The 22,540-nt window shown below is 40.6% G+C and overlaps 1 protein-coding gene and 1 long non-coding RNA gene across 2 annotated transcripts; one reads left to right on the top strand and one right to left on the bottom strand.

Annotated features, from left to right (window-relative positions):
- Positions 1–14: 14 nt before the first annotated feature.
- Positions 15–17,745, top strand: LOC143720586 (uncharacterized). The gene is made up of 3 exons (XR_013196598.1): positions 15–67; positions 1,500–1,633; positions 17,382–17,745. It is a non-coding gene; the product is annotated as an uncharacterized LOC143720586 (long non-coding RNA).
- Positions 16,485–21,903, bottom strand: LOC143720585 (N-acetylneuraminate-9-phosphate synthase-like). The gene is made up of 6 exons (XM_077210136.1): positions 21,697–21,903; positions 20,912–21,127; positions 20,648–20,747; positions 18,817–18,971; positions 17,369–17,635; positions 16,485–17,282 (listed from the first exon to the last, which is right to left on the bottom strand). Exons 1-6 carry the CDS (start codon positions 21,826–21,828, stop codon positions 17,094–17,096), a joined length of 1,059 nt encoding a protein of 352 aa, XP_077066251.1. The 5' UTR covers positions 21,829–21,903; the 3' UTR covers positions 16,485–17,093.
- Positions 21,904–22,540: the final 637 nt, after the last annotated feature.

Raw genomic sequence — 22,540 nt, 5'->3', positions numbered from 1 at the left:
AGCGACAGGTAGCCTACTTTTACATCTCTCGTATCACTCCGCGATCTCTGACTTTAGTTAAGGTATTGTAGGTAGAAATCACCAAAAATACTTTTTTCCAAATTTGTTTAAACTGTGTTTAGGCTATATATCAATGCATAATTAAAATGTAAGTAGCCTACTCTGGAAAATAAATTATAAAAATCGAGTGTCTGTAGTTCTCTCAGGACTGTAATAAACACAGCTCATTATTCCATTCGGGACGAAAGAAATGATTCATTCCACAAAAAAGGAAGACAGTATTTGAAAAGGCTATGAACAAAAAGTCTTTGGATAAATAAAGAAATCATACGAGAGTCAATATCGGCATGGCTTTTCCAGCGGTGGTGAGTGGCGACAACTGAGGGATCTCAAGGGGCTGAAAAGTGACTCCATGATGTGGCTTTATTTCTGCTGGACAGGTAATCTTGCTGTTTTCATTTTGACCGCATTTATTTTTTCATGAAGCATGTATCACTAGCACACGTAGCTACCTAACATAGCTACCTAACGTTACATAGCATAACAAACGGTACTGGCTTAGCTATGACAGTGTAACTTTGGTGTTATAACGTTACTGTTAGTGAGCCAGGATTGAGACGATAAATAAGCAATAGGCCTATCTGCAGTTGAAAGCTGTTTTGTTTAATTTCGCCAAATCTAACTTTAGGTTAAAAAGTTTAGGGGATCTATTTTTATACCTAGCTTTACCCTCTGCCGTATAGGAACTTTGTTCCTATACGTGAACTCTACCTGCTCCCTTTTTTCACGTTTGGTTTGTTGTTATATGCTCTACATATGTTTACCTATGTCTTTATCTTTATGTGCTATACAATATATGTTGTGTGTGTGTGTTATATTATCTTGGGTCTGCATTGCAGTTGTGAGAAGGTTTTTGAGTGTAGCTATGTTACTCAGTTTATCTGTAAACAATCTTATGTTATGAATCTTGCAAATTCACCTTCATCACAGTGTAACTGATAGTAACGGCAAACGTGTATCAATGAAGCTATTTATAGCTTTGCCTTATATTGAGTTACGAGCTAGTAAAATATTTTAAACTTTACCAGTATCGATATGCGAGCTTGATAGTGAGTACTAACAGCCATGTTAATTGTTTATATTCATACTGATAAAGTTAGTTATTTTATTAGGCCTACTTGTGATTCTGACATGATGTCACTACATCTGGTAAAGCTGGTAAACGCGTCCGACTCTTCCAGCTGTGAGCGAACGGCCGGGATCGCGCGTTCATGTGTTTTGGGGGCGTGGCTTTGGAAGGAGCCGAGAAGGGAGGGGGTGGGAGTCAATGGAATAATGAGCTGTGTTTATTGCAGTCCTGAGAGGACTACAGACACTCGATTTTTATAATTTCTTTTCCAAAGTACTTACATTTTAATTATGCATTGATATATAAAGACAGTTTAAACAAATTTGGACAAAAATTATTTTTGTGGATTTCTACCCACCTTTAACTAGAGACGTAGTGTGCGTTACAGCATGAGTTGTGTTTTAAAATAGTCACAGACAGTGAACATTAAACCCTTGATAGAAGCCGAAGAGTATCCAGATTAAGCAATAAAACAAAAACATCGCTAGGAAGAAAAACAAACATGTAAGTGACACAAAGAGCGGAATAAGAGCGAACGGCAAATAAAACTTGGATTGTTTAATAATTATTGTTGTTTTTAATAATCGAGCAAATTATTCTAATTGCTTAATTTATAATACTAGGCATATATATATATAAACGAATATTGTATCTTTTGCGTGTTCATTTTGTTTTGCTACTTAGCGTATATGTTGTAGCTGCCCTGGTAAAAAAATATAGGCCTATCTATGCAGCCAGATATAATCCATTATACTTCAAGTGTTAATGATTAGTTAACTTTAGGTGTGCTATTTTGGAACAACTTCAAGTATACTTAGTGTACTTTAAGTATATGCCTGTGTAGGGACTAGTTACATGCTTGAAAAGTGATATTAAAGTGTAGCTACTTTATTTGTTAAAAGTAGCCTACAGTAAAAATTCATTACCCAAATGGGGGGTTAGGGTTAAGTGTCTTCTAATACACACAATATACCATAAGAGTATTATATTTGAATAAAAAGTATATGCTCAGTAATAACTTTAGCTTATTCCAAATACAAATTGCACACTTTGTCTTTAATAACAATTGCAAATTAATAAACAAATAGCTATACTTTGTACAATATACTATTGTATACTATAATGTATTTTAAAAAGTATACTTTCAATTTTACAATGATCATTTTCAGCACACAGTTAAAAATATAATGAAGCTCAAATTCCAGAAAAAAAAACTTTTATTCAGAGGCCCAAACTGTGCAAATATATTCACTGAGGTGCCGCTGTTGTTGTCGATATGGCCAAAAAGCAACATGAAATTCTGAGTTCTTGTAATGTAAATCATTGATATTTTTATAAGAGTAAACTTAAATAAAATGCTTAGAAATATCAGTTGCCAATCTATATCTCCCAAAAATATTTCAAGATGATGCTTAGTTTTATGATTAAAGTAGTTGTGGGGCAAAAAATATTACGAAATAGGCTAAAACAAGCATGATTAAGAGATAAACAATCCTCAAAAGCCTGTTGTATCATATATTTTACATTTTAACATGATATTGACATTTTAACACAATCTATCTAGCTGTCTATCTATCTATCTATCTATCTATCTATCTATCTATCTATCTATCTATCTATCGAACGAAAGAAGGAAATGGATATTTGTTTCACATCATCATTTATATTTCACTCACGCAGGAGAGCTGCAGTGTCAAAGTATTTGCTTAATCAAAACAGAACAGTATGTGCTTGAAATAAAACTGATTTATATGATCGGTTAACTTTGCTTTTGCCCTATTATTTTACTGTGTTTATTTAAATTGTGTATCATTTAAATGTTTACTTTTACGTGCAGTTTTTGGAGACCCTTACGAAAAAGGGGTTATATTGATTTATTGATCAAATATTTGAAGGGGTTGTATTGGAATTTACTGCTGCTTATAAGTATAAGTATGAGTGATTAATAATCAAGGATAAGCATTTATAATTACATCATATATATATTACACTTACAAGTTTACTATTTCAATATTACTTGTAAATTGGCCCACTTTTTAGAATATAAAAGTATACGCTTAAGTATACTAGGGTGATATCAGCTAAATTGGGCCACTTTTTGGTAAATCATTTGGGACAATAATACTATACCATATGACTTTTCCATGTGTTTTTATGATTAATAATGACTGTTTTTGATAATTTTGTGTTGAAATTATGTAATAAATATAAATGATTTAGGCCCTACATTTCTTGAAACATCAGCTGTGCCAATTTTTTTTTACACACATGAGCAGTTTCAGGTAAAATGGGCCAGTTGTTCAGGCAAAATGGGCCAGTCAAACTGCAAAGGGAAATAGTAGGCTAATTTATCCTCAATTTTAATTTTAAAACACAATTGCTTATACAGCCACATGACATTTAAACTGCATTAAACAAACATATTCATATGTGCCATTAAAAAAACATTTTGGGTGCAAACCCACATATTCAAATGTGCAATTAAATAAGTCCATTTTGGAACAGCATCAGTAAACTGATGTAAGTGGTGTGTGTGTGTGTGTGTGTGTGTGTGTGTGTGTGTGTGTGTGTGTGTGTGTGTGTGTGTGTGTGTGTGTGTGTGTGTGTGTGTGTGTGTGTGTGTGTGTGTGTGTGTGTGTGTGTGTGTGTGTGTGTGCACGCACACGTCTGGTTCGCGATCTTTGTGGGGACTCTCGATAGGCATAATGGTTTTTATACTGTACGAACTGTATATTATGTCCCCTTAATCCTGCCCTTAAACCTACCCATCACAGATAACTTTATGCATTTTTACATTTTCAAAATTTAGTAGCCTATATTTATAGCCTATTTATAGTAGCCTATATTTATAATTAACTATTTCCCTCGCGGGGACTGCTGGCTGTTCCACACAATGTAGGCGATCTCAGGTTTTATCCTTGTGGGGGCATTTGGTCCCCGCAATGTAATATAAACAAAGGCACGCACGCACGCACGCACGCACGCACGCACGCGCACACACACACACACACACACACACACACACACACACACACACACACACACACACACACACACACACACACACACACACACACACACACACACGATGGCCCATTTTAGCTGAAACCATGTGGCCCATTTTACCTGAGTGGGTTAAGGTTGGGCCACCAAGAAAAACATCACTTTTTCAAAAAATATGTTCATATACCAAACTAACAACATTATTTCTGATTGATGCCATCAAGACAGATATTATGCATATTTTTTTTTTATGTGCATGTTTGTTTTTTTATAGATTTATCATCCTTATAATATTTAGTTAGATTTGGTATGCCAGGCTACTTACCATGCAGGTTTCTGGTGTAGTCTTGATTTGAATGATCCCCCCGCCCACCATATCAACCATAAACTAATCAAATCACCTGTTACTTATCAAGCACAGTTATGACAACAGTTTGAAATCCTTTGGCTCTAAATTCCAGAGGAGCTGGGACCTCCAAACCTTAAATGGCCCATTTTGCACCCTGTTACATGTAACAATAGTAAACTTTAAATGCACAACTAAGTCCACAACTACGATTCTCATTTGTACTTCATCTGTAATACATGAGAACTTTTAAGTATACTGGTATTTTAGTTTTACTCAATCACTTTGGCACATTTTTCAAAACAGTCTTAACATTTTCTAAACTGTATAGCTGTAAGCTCAATTATCACAACTGTGTGCTGGAACATCATAACTCTATGGCTATGGTCAATAGATGTATAATAGTAGGGCTTTCTTAATGAGAGTTGACGCATTCAATAACTATGGACTGTCAACGCCATAGACATAATAAATACATTGACGCCCTATTGGCCGCTTTGGAACGTTGCTGCGATACGTCAACGCGTCCGCCATTTTGATGAGTATCAAATGCGTAAGTAAACGCATTTGAGCTGCGGTTTTTCTGGATAAAAACAAAAAATGTTTTTACATTAATCAACCGATTTCAGTGGTTTGTATGTGGTGTACAAAAAGTTTCATCTCTAGTTATTTAAAATCTCGATAGTTATATATACACAGTATATATATAAAAATAATTAGGAATTGTCAAAGCTCAGGCTTGTCATGTAGGCAATCTGGCTTTTTATTCTTGGATAAGAATTGTGAAGACCCACATACTGAGATTTAATTTAATGTTCACATTAAATTAAATAAAGTTTTCTTATTGTGGAAAAAGCATTTTCTGTGATTGACCCGATTTTAGCAATAAAAAACATAACTGATGGATCCTTTATGGTAATACATATGATATGGTACAACAGTGCAATGCAAATAGTAAATATATGATAAAGTGAGAAGTAATAGTAAATAGTTTAGTCAATAAAAAAAATAAACAAAACGGCTATACAGCAAATAAAATAATGAATAGTATAATTACATAATATCATACAATAATACAATCATAAAAATATTGATAATAGCATAGTTTATGTATAATACTATAATAATAGCAATATAATAAGACATATCAATTAAAGAATATAGACAAAAAACAAGTTAAATAGTGACTATGATAGCATAACTATAATAGATTGATAATCGCAAGTGGTATAATATAATAACAATAATAATAAGAACAGCAAATACAATGTAATATCAATTGCAGAATAATATAGACAATATGAAAAAAATATGAAACATTATAATACTGATCATTAAACTGACATTTAACAAAAAAGAGTTTTGTGTCATTTTATTTTATGTAGTGAAGATAATGTATAAATATGCAAATATAATTTATATATTTTAAAATATTCCTAAATTTCAGTTTTATTTATCAGTAGGCTAATAGCCATTATAACAGTATAAGTAGCCTAAAAGGTATAAAAAGCTATACAAGACAAGAAATAAAGTAAACGATTCAGTCATACATACAGCAGGATACAACGTTAAAATAGCCTAAATATAAAGTTATGAAACTTCACTTTGCCCTCAGCCAAAACGATTTGCCTGCTGGGAACTGTCACGGGAACACACAGAGAAACAGGTGGATCCAAATGTAGCATATTTATTGCCAAGGCAATCCAACTCATAGTCATCCATGCAGGGTTCAAAATCCATTTTAGCATCCCAATAAACATAAACAAGAACAGGCGAGGAAACAGACTTCAGAAGTGTAAGTGACATTTAGCAACGACTCCGTGATAAACACTAAAACAGACAGAGTAAGCCTATATATACACATAACTAACAAGGTGATGGGAAACAGCTGAGTGCAATGAACTGATGAGTGACAGACAGAATGCTGGGAATTGAAGTCAAACGTAAAAGACACCGTGAGAACGAGGACCTCTAGTGACAACCCAGGGAACACAAACCAGACACTGTGACAGGAACAAATTATAGATTAACAGACCGAAGATCGCCCGTTAGATATACACAAGACGAATTAGGCTACATCTCATGTTTAACCAGAGACATCAGAGCACTAGCCGAGGTAAGGTTGTTCCAGGTTGGGTCAATATTATGAAGCTGCAGACTCGGAGCCTGCATCTACATTCCCCCACCGAGAGTCCCGCGTTCTCAGACCCCTCGTTTTTCGAACACAGCGCCTCCTGCTGTTCGAAAGATCGTATAACACCCGCACACAGAGTACAGCGCACGCTTATCCAAATGCAATAAAAAACAATAGGATGCAATATTACGGTCTCCAAATAAATGATCCAATAAATATTTGCGTTCCCTGCCTAATGCACGTGCCAAAAAAGACGCATTGTGATGAAAGGGATACAATTACAGATTGAACTATCTTCTGAAAAATAGTATGTGATATTATATTGCTACAATGTTTTTATTTTATTTTTTTTATTCAAATTCCAATTTGCTTAAGTTTTCACATATTTTAGATTCTAATGTTAGGCTATAACCCCTACAGCTTACTATTCATTTTCCAGATATTTTCTTGAATGTGAAATATTATTTACAATTACAGTCTGCATAAGATTAGAGTGTATACTTATGTTTATTGATTTGAGGGTACACCCTTTGCTCATTATCACCAAAAGTTCATTTTCATTGAACTTGTAGGATCAACCAATCACGGCTTTTGAAATGATGACTCATACCTAGCAACGGGGTCAACCACACCTCCTCACTAAGATAGGATTTTCCATCCATTCCTTGCTCAGAGTTCACTGAAAATGTTCTGGAATCACTTCTAAGCTAAAACTCCTGGCAATGAATTTTTAGGTTAAGTTAGGAGCTCTCTGAGAGGATTCTCAGAATCTTTAGGGATACGGGCCCTGGAGCCGGCAGATATACGCCCCTGGCAGTTTTACGCCCCTGTTGTTCCTGATGTGTCCAGTAGGGGGATATAGTGTGAAATAACATAATTAAATCGACTCTTACACATTAATAACCCGTCCATAGACATTTTTTTTAGTTTTTATTCATTTAAATATAAACGTTGCAGTGTAGATCTGCACGGATTAAAAAATCTGTACTCTGTAGCTATTCAGTTGGGCTTCACTCTCTTCACTCAGCCTACAGAAGACTGTGTTTTTGTGAATTGAAAATTTAAAAATACACAGTTGGATCAACTATGTTATGACAAGTATATGACCTACTGCAGTTATAGGCCTATTCACCGTAGGTTTTTATATGGAAAACTGAGTGAAATATGTTGTTGTGAATTTAGTTACATTTAGATATTAACCAAATTTAGCCCATTAGACATTCAGTACCGTGTAATCATATGGATCCTTGATTAGCTGTAGTACTATTCTCTATTGGTCCTCATACAGCTACAAAACTGTCTTACACAGCATTTTATTAAGACAAACACAATTTATCCCTTTTCTAAAATTCCATGACTCCCCTATGGTTTGCCCCTCTTCTTTAACTATTTTAAAAAGGACATCCATGGTGATTTTATCGTGTGTGTGTCTGTGTGTGTGTCTGTGTGTGTGTCTGTGTGTGTGTCTGTCTGTGTGTCTGTCTGTGTGTGTGTGTCTGTGTGTGTGTGTGTGTGTGTGTGTATGTGTGTGTGTGTGTGTGTGTGTGTGTGTGTGTGTGTGTGTGTGTGTGTGTGTGTGTGTGTGTGTGTGTGTGTGTGTGTGTGTGCAGAATTGATGTCAGGTGTGTGTGGATTGCATCAATTTCCTCCTGATCTTCGAAGTACAAAAGCACAACTGAAAAAATTTGATTTCTTTTGGCCACCAATGATGGACTGTGCAGAGAAAATTGAAAATGACATTAAAACCACGTCCATGTATGTCTATTTTGTCTAGTTTATTTTGTAAGTCGTAAAAAAAAGATGGGTGTTTATAAGTTTAGAGAGAGATTTTCATTTTCTTATAGCTAAAGCAAACACACACCTTTATGAGATGCAAGTTAAAAAGAATTTGGTAAAGACAGAGTATGATAAAAGCCACAATAAGTTCACATACCCAACATTTTAGTCCAGACCAGTGAGCTATTTTAAGAAATGATGTTGGAAATAATCAAAATATTTGAGTGAGTGTGCAGTTCAACTCTTTACTTGAGATTTACATACATGTATACATATATGCCTATTATAAATGTGTCTTTTGTGTGTTCACACCATAGACTAAAAAAACAATTTAATAGATTTCCGATATCGACTGTAATGTTGCCCCAGAAACCATGTGGAGTATGTTTTAATGTAAGGAGTAAACAGGGTCTTACCAGAAGAGGCCACCTCACGCAAGCTAAAGACAGGCAACACAAGAAAATTAAAAAGAAAATGAATTTTAAAGTGAGTAGAGAAGACTAGAGGCAGCTAAACCTACATGTGGTTAGCTAAGCCAGATAGAACATAAACTTGACCATCAAGAACTTTTTGTCTCTCAAAATAAATTATAGACCCATCCATTGATATAGAAAGTAATTGATATCTAGGCTACCTATACCAAGCTAATCGTTTATAAATAATAACTGTTGCATCATTGCTAAAAAACAATAACTTTAGCAGATTATTTAACACAAATGACAGAATCTAAAAAAAATGGTCAGATTTTCATTCTAACGATAAAAATCTTGATCATACGGTATTATTACTTTGTCTTCTGGACAAGATTCATCCTTATAAAGACAGAACCATTCAATGATCCTAATTTAAGAATATTCTCCTCTGATATAAAGTCCCTTTTTTCTTCTTTTAAGAAAATGTCAAAACCTTTAAACTCAAAGGTTTCTAAAAATAAATAATATCATTGAGTCTGTTGTAAAGAACCTTTAATTTTTTATATTGACAAAATGTAAAATTGTATTGATTTGTGTAGCCTCAATCTCTTTTGATGTCCCTCAAAACAGCCCGCCGGAATGGTAGGGGCTGTAGGCTGACTTCCCTGGTTTTTCGTCGACTGAAGCGAAGTCTCTCGTGGCGCCAGCACGGCCGGTTGCGCAATACTCGTTCCCTCTCTAGAGAGAACTGAGGTTACGTTAGTAACCGAGTATCGTTCTCTTACGAGAGGTTCTCTCGTATTGCGTAAGTTTAGCTTACGCTCCGGGAAGACTTTGTCAACGCCGTGCGCACCAAGCATCCACCATGAGACCCCGAACTTTCAGGGGAACCCGATAAGTGGAAAAAATAAGGTGGCCAGCCACGCGGGCCATCACTTGTACATAAGCACACATAGGGAATACAGAGCAGCGCGCCGGTCTGTATAGGCACATGGCACATATCCTACTAGTGCAGCTCAACCAGGAGAGCTGAGTCACATGAGAGTGATCTGAGCAGGAAGCTCTGGGCAGAATACACCTCTCCTTCAAACTGACAAAAGTTTAGCCTGCAAGGCAGGAACTTCTAGGTTATAAAACCTGACAAAGGTAGACGGAGAGCTCCAGCCCGCCGCTACACATATGTCATGGATAGAAATCCCACTGGACCACGCCCACGACGAGGCCACGCCTCTCGTGGAATGAGCCCTGATACCCAGAGGGCATTGCAGACCTTTTGACGCGTAAGCAGCTGCTATAGTGTCCACTATCCATCTGGACAGGCTCTGTTTCGAGGAGGCGAGACTCTTGGTGCGCCCACCAAATGAAACAAAAAGCTGTTCTTAACGCCTGAAGGAGGCGGAGCGCATAATGTAAAATCTCAGCACCCTGACAGGGCAGAGGAGATTCACCTCACTTTCGCTGTCAGATGCTGGCAGAACTGACAGCGAAATAACTTGCGCTCTGAATGGAGTGCCCATCACTTTAGGAACATAGCCATGTCTAGGTCTGAGGATGACTTTAGAGTCATTCGGCCCGATCTCAAGACACGACGCGCTGACAGACAGCGCATGCATGTCCCCCATACGTTTTACTGACGACAGTGCAGTCTGAAAGACGGTTTTCAGTGATAGATAGATCAACCCCACGGAGTCTAGTGGTTCAAAAAAAGGCTTTCAGGGCCTCGAGGACCAATGAAAGATCCCACATAGGAACCGACGGGGGGGCGCGGCGGGTTCATCCTTCTAGCTCGTCTAAGGATGCGGATGACCAACTCATGTCTTCCCAGTGACTGGCCGTGCGTCGATTCTGCGAACGCTGCCACGGTCGCCACGTATACTTTGAGCGTGGATGGGGACCTCCCCTTATCCAACAGCTCTTGTAGGAAGGTGAGCAGATGCGCCACCCCGCATGTCCGTGGGTCCAGACCTCTGTCGGTGCACCATCCGGAGAACACCGACCATTTAGACGCGTAGAGCCTCCTCGTGGAAGGAGCTCTAGACTGCGTGATCGTGTTCATCACTCCTTCTGGCAGGGCAATGAGTACCCGTTGATCAACCATGCATGCAGAGACCAGCGCTCTGGATGGGGATGCCAGATCGCGCCGCAAGCCTGAGAGAGGAGATCTGCCCTCACCGGAATCGGCCACAGAGCTGTAAGTGACAGCCGTGCTAGTTCCGGGAACCAAATCTGATTCTCCCAAAGCGGGGCTATGAGGAGCACCGAGTGGCGCGTTTCCCTGATTCTCTTGATCACCTGTGGTAACAGAGAGACTGGAGGGAAAGCATATAGCGGGAGGCTGGGCCAAACCTGGGCCAGCGCGTCCTCGTCCTTCGAGAAGAATGTCGGGCATTGAGCGTTGTCTTTTGACGCAAATAGGTCGACTGCCGAATAGGCGCCACAGCTTCTGGACCGTTTGGGGGTGCAGGGACCATTCCCCTGGCGGAACATTGTCCCTGGACAGTTTGTCTGGGCCGTCGTTCAAATGGTCAGGCACATGCGCCGCCCTCAGCGAACGCAGGTGCATCTGAGACCAAATAAGGAGGCGTTCCGTCAGATTGCAGAGATTTCTGGATCTGACACCGCCCTGACGGTTTACATAGTATACCGCAGACATGTTGTCCGACCGGACAAGAACATGTTGGTCCTGTATGAACGGGAGAAAGCGCTTCAGCGCGTTCTCGACCGCTATCATTTCCAGAAAGTTTATGTGAAAACACTTCTCTTGGTCTGACCACTGGCCGAAGACCGGTCTGCCCTCGAACAGCTGCCCCAACCCGAGTTGGACGCGTCTGTCGAAATGACTTTCCGATAAGAGATGGTTCCCATCATCACTCCCTGCTAGTACCAGTCGGCTACTAACCAGGGCTGTAGAGCCGCTATGCAGGTCTGAGTCACTCTGATTTTCTGGCCGCCAGAAACCCAGGCTCGGCGGGACGCGCGAGCATTCAACCAGCGTTGGAGCGGGCGAATGCGCAGTAGGCCCAGCTGAAGCACCGCTGCAGCTGATGCAATACAGCCCAACATCCTTTGAAATGTTTTCAAAGGGAGAAAGCTGCCCTTCTGGAAAGATGCGGCTAGGTGGCTAACACGGCGCGCGCTGTGTCGATAAATGAGCCGTCATGGTCACCGAGTCCAGTTCTATTCCTAAAAAGGAAATTGACTGGCTGGGCAGTAATGAGCTCTTGGTCCAGTTGACCGTGAGACCCAAGCTTTCCAGGTGACTGAGAAGCACTGTTCTGTGAGATAGCAGTTCTGTCTCTGACTGTGCCAATATCAGCCAATCGTCCAGATAGTTCATTATTCGCAGCCCCTGACTTCTCAGGGGGGCGAGCGCCGCGTCCATGCACTTCGTAAATGTACGGGGTGCTAGGAACAGTTCAAACGGCAGGACGGTGTATTGATATACCTGACCGTCGAAGGCGAATCTCAAAAATTGCCTGTGACGGGGTATTATCTGAATCTGAAAATAGGCATCCTTCAGATGTAGAGAAATAACCAGTCCCTCGGGCGAACGTGCGTGAGGATTTTCCTGGTCGTAAGCATTTTGAACGGTCTTTTCGCAAGCACTTTGTTCAAATGTCTCAGATCTAGGATAGGTCTGAAGGCTCCGTCCTTCTTGGGTACGAGAAAATATCGGCTGTAAAAACCTGACTCGCTCAGAGGAGGCGGTACCTTTTCTATAGCCCCTTTGCACACCAGCTTTGCTATTTCTGCGTGAAGTAGGTGTGCTACTTCCGCATTCACTATCGTCGCGGTCCGGGCTTGAAAGCGCGGGGGGCGGCGAATGAATTGAAGTGTATAGCCCTGCTTTATTGTGCTCAGCACCCATTCTGAAATCCCTGGGATAGTGTCCCACACAGCTATGTGAGCCGCTAGGGGGCAAATGGCCTCCAGGTTCAGATCGCCGCCATTTGCGGGCTTGTGAAACTGAGCCGGAGCCGAAAGGGTGGCGCGCACCCTCTCGGTTCTGGGCAATGACTGCTCGTTGAAAGCCGAAACCGGCTGATTTATGTGAGATGTCCCAATCATAAGGGATGGGGAACATTCTTTTTTCACTTTTTGACGCGCGAGCAGCGCTCCGGGCGGAAAAGCTTCCTGTAAGCGTGAGCGCGTGTGCGCGGGCACAAGACTTACAAGTGTATTTGACGCCCCGATCATAATGGATGGGGTGCGTCTTATCAATGGCCTGCATTTTGTGATAACACTTAAACACTTAAAAGAGGTTTGTGTTAGCAAGCGTGAACGCTCTCTGGCGGGCACGAGACTTACATTCATAACCTGCTTTTTTGATCGTGTAACAGAGCGGGCAGATAGTGGGCACAGACCTGTGGACACATTTCTTACATTCAACACTCGAGCGGCTTTTCTGCGCTTTATGAGAGTGTGCTCTGTGAGTGACACGAGATTCGAAGTGCTTGTGTGTAGGGGTGAACACTGGGCGTGGGCACTTTCACTACACTTTAAAACACCAACGGCGTGAGCCGGACCAGACATTATACTCTTTTTGAGATTTCTCTGGGTCGCCGTGAAAACGGCGTTTGTGTGCAGGCGAGAGGGTGAACAAACCGGCTCGTTGGTTGCTAAATGAACCACTGCAGTAGCCTGTTTTAAGGGGACTGACAGGGAAATAAACTTTGACGGCGGTCCGGCCGCAGCGGGACACGCGTGTCTTTTCTCTCTCTCTGTTAGGAGGGCTTCGCGTGCTCAGACTTCAGCGTGATCATCTGCCGAGGCCCTCTGGGGGGCGGCGGTCTGTGACGGCTGTCTGAGTGCGACCTAGGGTGGCCGCCCTGACGTCACTGCGATGGCTGAGGCTGTGCTGGACGCTGGGCGCTGGCTCGCACAAGAGGCTGGCTTTGTCTCTCGCGAGAGCGGCCTATAGCGGAGCTTGAGCGTTGCGGCAGGAAGAGGTTCATGGCCTGCATGGTCTTCTGTACCTCAGAAAAACCGTCAACGATCCCATTCACCGCTGGGCCGAAGAGACCAGTTCAGGAAGGTGGCTCGCTCAGATTCCCTCATATCCGCGAGCGTCAATAGAGGTGCCTCTCTGTTACAGTCAACGCGGCCATGGATCGTCCAATGGCTTGAGCTGCGGTTTTAGTGGTGTGGAGAGAGAGAACGGTCGCACTTCTCAGGTCTGTAACCGCAGCTGGATCCCGGCCCTTCTCATCCCATTCACGGAGGAGGTCAGCTTGCAGGATCTGTAGCACGGCATATGCGCGGCCGACAAAGGCGGACGTGGCTCTGCAGGCTTTTGACGGGAGGGCTGACCGTGACCACCATCTCGCAGAGGGCGGGCAAAGGTGCGCTGTGACCGCCTCTTCCACAGGGGGAATAGCCGTGTACCCTTTCTCGGCGGCGCCGTCCACTTGGCAGAGCGGCGCGGAGGCCTGGCACTTAAGTCTCGAGGAGAATGGTGCATTCCATGACTTCGTCAGCTACGAGTGAAGTTCCGGCAGGAATGGAGCGGGCCAGCTTGCTGAAGCTGCACGGCGGCGACTTTGAAGGAAACAGCCATCGAGCCTGTTCGGCGCGGGTTCCTTCGGCAGCGACCACCCGAGCCCGAAACGGTCAACAGCCTGCGTCAGCAGGCGCATCAGTTCCGTATCAGCTCCAGCGTGGGTACGGGGGGATTCCTGGATCGACGAGGAGGCGGAGTGAAGCGACCATTCCTCGCTGTCTGATGCCAGGATGGAGCTGCAGTCTCTCGTGGCGTGTCCCTCGGCCTCATCCTCAGATGCGACGCCAGTGAGGCTTGTGAACGGCAGCTGCGCGTCGGTGAGGAGGGGCGGGGAAGGCGAAAGCCAGGCTCGAGGGAGGTTCTCCGGCGAGCGCGTCGCTGTGGCCACAGGTTCCGGCTGTCTCAGGGAACGGCGCTTCTTCCTGCGCAGTCCCAAGGAGGGCGGAGTGACAGCTGCGGTGTTGAAGGCTTCGAGTCGAGCTCGCAGGGTCGACAGCGGAAGTGCTTCACAAAGCTCGCAGCCCCCGGACTGCATGTTCCAGGCCCAGGCAGAGAGCGCAGATCAAGTGGCGGTCTCCGGCGCTGAGCGGGGCTCTACACGAGCCGCAGGAAGCGCGAGGCATCTTTAAAAAGACACTCGCCGCTCTTTTAGAATAGGTAGCAAGGTAAAGGATACGTCGCCGGATAGCGTAGCTCGCACGGATTGCTGAAGGTGGCGAAGACGGCCGGCTTCCTCAGCGCTGTCCTAAGCTGGCTGTTCGCTGTTCGAAGGCGGCGGTGGCTTCTCTCTGATCCAGCGATGCGAAGAGCTCGCGGAAGAGACGAAAAATCAGGGAAGTCAGCCTACAGCCCCTACTTTTATACACTAAGCCACGCCCATTCCGGTGGGCTGTGAGGCTATGAAGGCGCGGGCGTCACGCCGGGCTCACTGGTAGGCTGCAGCAGTTGCCTGCAGGGCAGCCAATGAGCACGTGAGATGACCTGCTCTAGGTCTGCTAGCTGCTGCACTGCGTTGAAAATGAATACAAAATTAAGGATAATTTTTTGGCTTCAATATCTCGAGAAGATGAATCTTTCCCGTAGCGTTAGCTAAACTTACGCAATACGAGAGAACCTCTCGTAAGAGAACTGCAGGGGCGTATATCTGCCGGCTCCAGGTCTGCAGCCTCCCCATATAGTACGCTTAGGCGTCTATGTATTTATTATGTCTATGGTCAACGCTCCCTTGTGGAATAACGTGGTAATTGGAATGTGCTGGAAAGTGCGTTAGTTGAATCCGTAGTGTTTTTTTTATTATTATTATTATTATCATTATTATTAATATTAACAAATAAGAATGGCATATTACAAATAGTACAGTATTTAAGAAAATACTGTACTCGATCCGATCGAGAGGAATACTGGAAAGAATGAAAAAACAGCAATTCTCAACTATTCAGTTTTCAACAACATATACACTTTTAGTAAGGATCCTGCGTTTTATAAATGAGACCTCACATCCTGTGTCAGTTATAACTGTAACTCCAAGTTCTTATTTAAATATGCAAAACTGTTACCCAATCACAGTAGTGGGCGCTTACTTCAAGTCTTGAATCGCATGGCCATCAAAAGGAAGTGTTTGAAAGAGAGGGTCAAAAACAGGATAGAAAACAGTGTTTACTTCTAAATTAGGATGTTTTTGATGTGAAAAAAAAAACTTGATAACATAAGTGGACCTCAGAGAATCTTAAAAAAAGACCCCTTCATGACCCCTTTAACAAAGCGAATAAGACGGCTTTAATAACACAACAAATAAGCACGGCAGCCTCGTTCTTGTGGTGTGCTTCGAGGTGTGTGTGTAAACTAAATTGCTGCCACCTTCATCAGACAACGTTTTCAATCGTATTCATGTCTGCAGGTTCCCTATTAGCATTTGGTTTAAATCCAAAATATTGCCTATATAGGCACTTTTACATTTCACTTTGATATTTATTTTGTGTAAAACAAATAACAAAGTGTCTTAAAGACCTTTCAGTAATAGGCCTACACAATGAACTCGCATTTACGCATTACATAATAATTCTACATTTCATTAAGGCATTCTCTGTGGTTTTAATTCATTCTAGGCCAAAACATCTTGCTTTTGGGGAACACAGATTGGTCTAATAGAGAGAACAATATGAACAAAGACCCATGAGTCAAAGTTGAGTTGAAAGAAAGATTTTACTTAAAGTTAGCCTGGGAAAACCCAGACAAACTTCCCGGCAAATTTAGATTTGCTCTGCAAGTTAGTCTGGCGAAGAGCCCATTCAAGCTCATTTCCAATCGTTCCAAATCGAGGCACCAATCACAAACGTTGAGGCGGGCTTTACAAGATGTCGATCGATCTGATTGGTTTTAAGGTCTATCCAATTGCGCCCAGAGGCATTTGAGTGACGTCCGTTGGTGACACCCCTTTGGAAATGATCTGTGAATGAACCTTCCCCAGACCCTAACTCAGTTACGACTGAGAAGGGTCTGGTTTTAACCAGGCTAACTTAAAGTGTTCATTCACCACAATTTCAAAGACAATCATCTGTGAGATAGGTTACAACATGGAGCAAACTTATAGCAAGACATTAGGCATATGCAAAATCAAGACAAGACGTCATATTTACATATTTCTAATGGCAAAAAAATAAGAATGTAATACAAATGTCTCCTTCATTAAAATGTGATTTAATAATGGCTGATTTTCTATATTATTATTAAAATTAATAGAAGCGTAAGATTAGACCCTGTCATTGCCCCTTTGGTGTTGGAATGTCTGATCATCAGTCTTTTATCATGGCATCAGTAATGATGGCATCTTCCTCCAGGTCCACAGTGATTTTCTTGCCAACCAGTTTGAAGATGTTCTCTGGTCTCATGCCGTGCGGTTCGGACACTTTTACTGTCAGCATGTCGAGAGTTAACGTCTCACCCTTCTTCAATGGTTTCCGGGCCACCACTGACTTACCCAACTGCAAGAAAGAACATAACCGTTGATTGAATGACGTTTGATCATATTTTGGTTTTAAAATCTGTCAGAATGAGCGTTTAATCTGACCTTGCTGTGACAGGAAGCCTCACAGGGCAGCATCTGTTTCACCGGCGAACCCATTGCCATCTCAACCGTCCTGATGGCTTTCACCAGCTCCGCCAGCTCTGCCGGCTCCAGTGATGCTGCGTGGTCACTGCCTTTCCAGCTCTTATCCAGGGTCACATGACGCTCCAGGACCTTTGCTCCGAGTGCCACAGCGGCCACAGACACATGGATGCCCGCCTCATGTCCAGAGTAGCCGATGGGAATGTCCGGAAACTGCTCCTGGAACTCCTGTGTAGGAAAAGGGTAACAGAAAAACTTCAAACTACTCACTAAATCCTTAAAAATCTTAAAGTAGAACGAGTGTAAACTCTAGAACAGTGTTTTTTTAATCCAGTGTTTGATGAAAATATCCTCTAAATTTAGTCAATATCTCATATTAATTTCAGTCAATAATTCTCTGACTGAAATCGGATCTAACTTTTTACTCACAATAACAATTTAGATGAGAAATGCAAAATTAACCAAATGTTCAAACACTTTATATATGATTCGATCGTATAAAAATTTAACAAAAATGTCCTGACATAATATTACAATGAAATCTTTTTTTTTGCAAAATATAACAATGAATGAACCAGTTTTGTTTTCGTGTCATTATACTAGTATGGTTTTTGTTAAGATTATGAATTTGTTTTTTAATATATATTTTCTGTTTTCATTTCAATTTAATTTAGTTTTAGTAGTTTAGCTGTTTTTTGTCATATTTTACTATGTAGTTTTAGTGTTTGTTTAGTTTTAGTTATTTTTGTACTTCAGCTACAAACCAAACTAAAACGAGAAATGTTTAGCAAATAGCTGAAATGTTTTAAGTTTCATTTCAGTTAGTTTATTTTATCTCAAGTAATGAAAATGTCCTTTTCATTAATGTCTTAAATGTTTTTGTATGGTGTTAGTTTATTTTATCTCAATTAATGAAAATGTCCTTTTCATTAATGTCTTAAATGTTTTTGTATGGTTTTAGTTTAGTTAACGATAATAACCCTGCAATGACCACTTAATTTGTGCAAAATTAAACCAAATATTCAAGCATTTTTAATATTAATTTAGCATTTTGAAATTTGGCAGATACTACAACCTGTGAAAACTGTCCTTGGTGTGAAAACCTCTCAACAATAAACAATTAATTTTTAGCAAAATTAAAAACAAAATGTTCAACCACTTTCTATGTGAATTCAGAATATCAAAATTGTTGAAAAATCGTTGTGACAATTGGACGTCTTAAAATATTAAAACAAACAATTTAGTCAACTTAAAGTTAGTTAAAACTTAAATAATTAAATTAGTCGTCATCATGCACATTTGTCTTGTCTTCTATCCATGGTGAAATCAAAAAACCCTTGGTTAATGAATATTTTCTTCAGTAATTTATGAAGTTTATGAAGATGAGAATAAAGTGAGTTGTGTGTTACAGGGATCAGGCTGAGGTTGACGTGCTCGATTGGCAGCGGATAAGCGCTGGTGCACTGCAGGAACGTGAAGTTGGGATTGTGCTGCTTGACGGTTTGGTAAACACAGCGCATGGTCTCCATAGACTGCATTCCACTCGAAATCACCATGGGACGACCTACACAAATACACCAAAACATCAGCTTCAAGACATGGCTGCTTCTGGGAGAAAATCAGGGCAAAGTTTTAGTCATTATCACAAATACACACTAGGGCTGGACCAGAATATTCGAATATTCGTTCGGTGGGTTGGTATTCGATTTGAAAATTTGACATTCGAATATTCGTTTTTTTGTTGTTTTTTTTGCACACCTGGGATCCCCCGCGAAACGGTTCTCACTCGCGCTTGAATAAGGCCGGCGACACACTGGCTGCATGGCGTGAGCGTCTCAGCTGTGTGGCAAGTACGTTTTTATTTCAGCTCCCATGTTAACAGGTTGGAGTTTGCACACTGCCTGTGTGAAACACGCGTCTCAGGCGCGGCTCGAGCCACGCGGAAAATGCGTGCATGCTAAAAATAGAACCGACGCCTAACTGCAACGGGAGTGTTCTCTGGCTAGAGCGCAGAACAGCGGAGTTTGTATGGACCGAAGTGCATGCCTGAGCTTGTGTTTTGGGTTAAGCTGCGTTGCTTTGACATTGTGGAAAATAGAATAATAGAAACAAAATGTATTAGCCTTTTACCCGTTATTATCAATCTAAATTAATCTCGTTTTTAATTTAACTTAATTTCGTTTTTCTTTATTTAAATTTTGTTTTTTTCTTTATTTAAGTTTCATTTTTCTTTATTTTAAATTTCGTTTTTTCTTTATTTAAGTTTCATTTTTCTTTATTTAAATTTCGTTTTTCTTTATTTAAGTTTCGTTTTTCTTTATTTAAGTTTCGTTTTTCTTTATTTAAATTTATTTTTTTCTTTATTTAAATTTCGTTTTTCCTTATTTAAATTAATTTTTTTCTTTATTTAAATTTCGTTTTTCTTTATTTAAATCTACCCTTTACTGTGTCAGTAATTTGTTAGTCAGAAAAATATTAGACTACCTTAAAAGTATTGCTTAATTTAACAGACCTGTGTGTGTGCGTTTTATATCATAGTGGAGTGTCCGTTCTCGGAGCATATAAACCCTGCCCGCGTGAGGTGCGCTGCTTCCCGCTCGCGCTGTTCTGTAGCTGACTAAAAGTTTATTAATTCTGAATGTGTCGCGTCTCGCGTGTCCATCTATATTGCACCAAATGCAACACTGCACTCCCTTGTGAAGTCGGTTGGATGAACGGTTCTCGAAATAATCAAAATGCAAAAAGACAGACCAACACAGAGATTCCTGCCTTTATTAGTGAAAAGAATATGTTCAGCCCCCTCTCGCCGAAGCTTCGAATATTCGATGTTCATTACTACCGAAGCTTCGAAGCTCAAAAAATGGTATTCGGACCAGCCCTAATACACACACATGCCGAGTTCTCTGTAGACTCAAAGCCAGCAACATGAAACATGATTTCTAGGTTCGCCTCTGCTCTCTGGCCAATCAGAACTGTCAAAACCTAATTTCTCAAGCGCTCCAGAATAACTGACTTCAAGTGCACAAAAGATGCTTCTCAGATTCAGTTAGGCTTGTACTTTGCTCATTTGTGAGTCACTGTCTGAAATTTTATGTAAATAGAGGAACATTGACGGAGGATTGTCAGATGCACTGCCAAAGTCACAAAGGAGAACGAGTTTTCAGCAACAACATTGAGTTTATGTATCGACCGCTTCTGGACGTTTCATTTGAAATGGATGTCAACGTCAGTGAGTTTTACCTTTTTTGGCGGTTTTCTCCAGGTAAGGGATATTGTTGGTGTCAGCTGAGGCAACTTTAAAAAACGGCACATTGATTTCATGAAGAAATTCTACAGCCATCTAATTGAGGCAGGGAGAGGAAAAGTTATGAAAATGCATTTCAATCTTCTGGGTTTAATATGCACATATTCTCTTATATATATATATATATATATATATATATATATATATATATATATATATATATATATTATAAACGTTGAGACCCTCTTTCATTTGTTCACCTCATCCATCCCTGATGCAGTAAAGAAGATGCCAACTTCATTGGCGAACTGTTGCAGCTCTCTGTACTGCTGGTGACTGAACTCCAGATGGTGTTTATGAGCCCCGTAGGTCGGGCCCCAGGCATGAGGCGACGTATAGAGACGCTCCAGAGCGAGCTTGGTGAATCTGTGTTCGATCTCGCTCTTTTGAAACTTGGCACAATCAGCTCCACAGTCCTGTGTGGAGTTAAAGTAGAAAGTAGAAGTGGATTTGGTTGATAAAAAAAATGATTTTCACCATATAAGAAATCTAAAAGTTAATTTAATGTGATACAATGTGTGAGTTATAGCTCAGGAGCTCTATTACAGAAACGTCCCCTCTTGACCTGATATTTGAAGAAAAAAAAATTCCGAGTGAAATTACCATGGTTACTAAATAGAAAGGATTATAAAGTTTGGGCCGGTTCACACAAAACCCGTTTTTGCAGTTTTGCGTGTGCTTAAATTTAAAATCAATGGAAAAGTAGCTCAGTGGAATGAAAAAACGCGTGACCGGCCCTCTGGATGTTTCTCTATCCTGTTTTCAAGTCATTTCTTCTGTTTAGGAAAAACGTCTGGTAACAAAATACAGGAGGAAAAATCATTAATAAGGGAAAAAAACTTAATTCCCCCTATTTACAATTTTTCTAATTATAATTAATTATATGGTATTAAATATTAATACCATATTTTTAATTTTAATTTTTAACCATTAAATATAATGGTATCAGACTTCACATCTGATAAAGCAGTACTTTATACTTTACCTTGGCCATTCGGATCATTTTTTTGGCGATTTCTATGTCTCCCTGATGGTTCTGTCCAATCTCAGCGATGATAAAACAGGGGTTGGAGCCCCCGATTTTTCTTCCAGGACAAAGTTCAAACTCTGCAGACATTTTGACTAATTGTTTAACTTATTTTACGACGAAGAGGCTGGAGATGTGATCACTAGCGTTCTGGCATCAAGCAAAGGGGCCGGAGAGAAGGTCCCGCTGCCATTTAAAGAAAAGTGCTCCACCCTAACCGTTGCCAACCCCCACCCACATACCACATACCTTAAGGCATATCTTTAACTTTTGTGTTTGGAGGTTGATGTTTTTGCAGTTTCCCAGGGCATGCTCCTTTAAGAGATTTATTTATGTGTTTATTAATTTTTACAAAATGGTCTGTTGAGGTGCCATTCACACATGGCAAGTTGGTTGATAACATAACTTTAAAAAATAGACTAGTCAACATTACTTTTACGTTTACATATATATGGTGTCTATTTTATATATCATTTAATTGTTAAATTTAGGCTATATCAGTTTGACAGTATTTTACCATGGGAAGCCAAACTAACTTTATCTAACATTTTCTTACATTGATGGTTTATTTCCTACTCTTTAACAGTTCATCAGGCTCTCTATTTTTTCTATATGTCTTGGAATATTTGAAGGCAGGATTTTCCTGCCAGTCATCTTAATAAAGCACATATTACACATGAAGAGCACTGACTGTTAATTCTATTTTGTAGGCTATAGTTGCCCTTATGAAAACGTAGTTAGTTATTGTTAAACTGTCGCATTTGATAAGTACAGGTGCTGGTCATATAATTAGAATATCATT

Source organism: Siphateles boraxobius, unplaced genomic scaffold (assembly GCF_051911475.1).
Source record: "Siphateles boraxobius isolate OS27281-9 unplaced genomic scaffold, OSU_SipBor_1 65, whole genome shotgun sequence".
NCBI lineage: Eukaryota > Metazoa > Chordata > Actinopteri > Cypriniformes > Leuciscidae > Siphateles > Siphateles boraxobius.
Note: the sequence above shows the minus strand (reverse complement) of the source record. Positions and strands in the feature narration are given on the sequence as shown.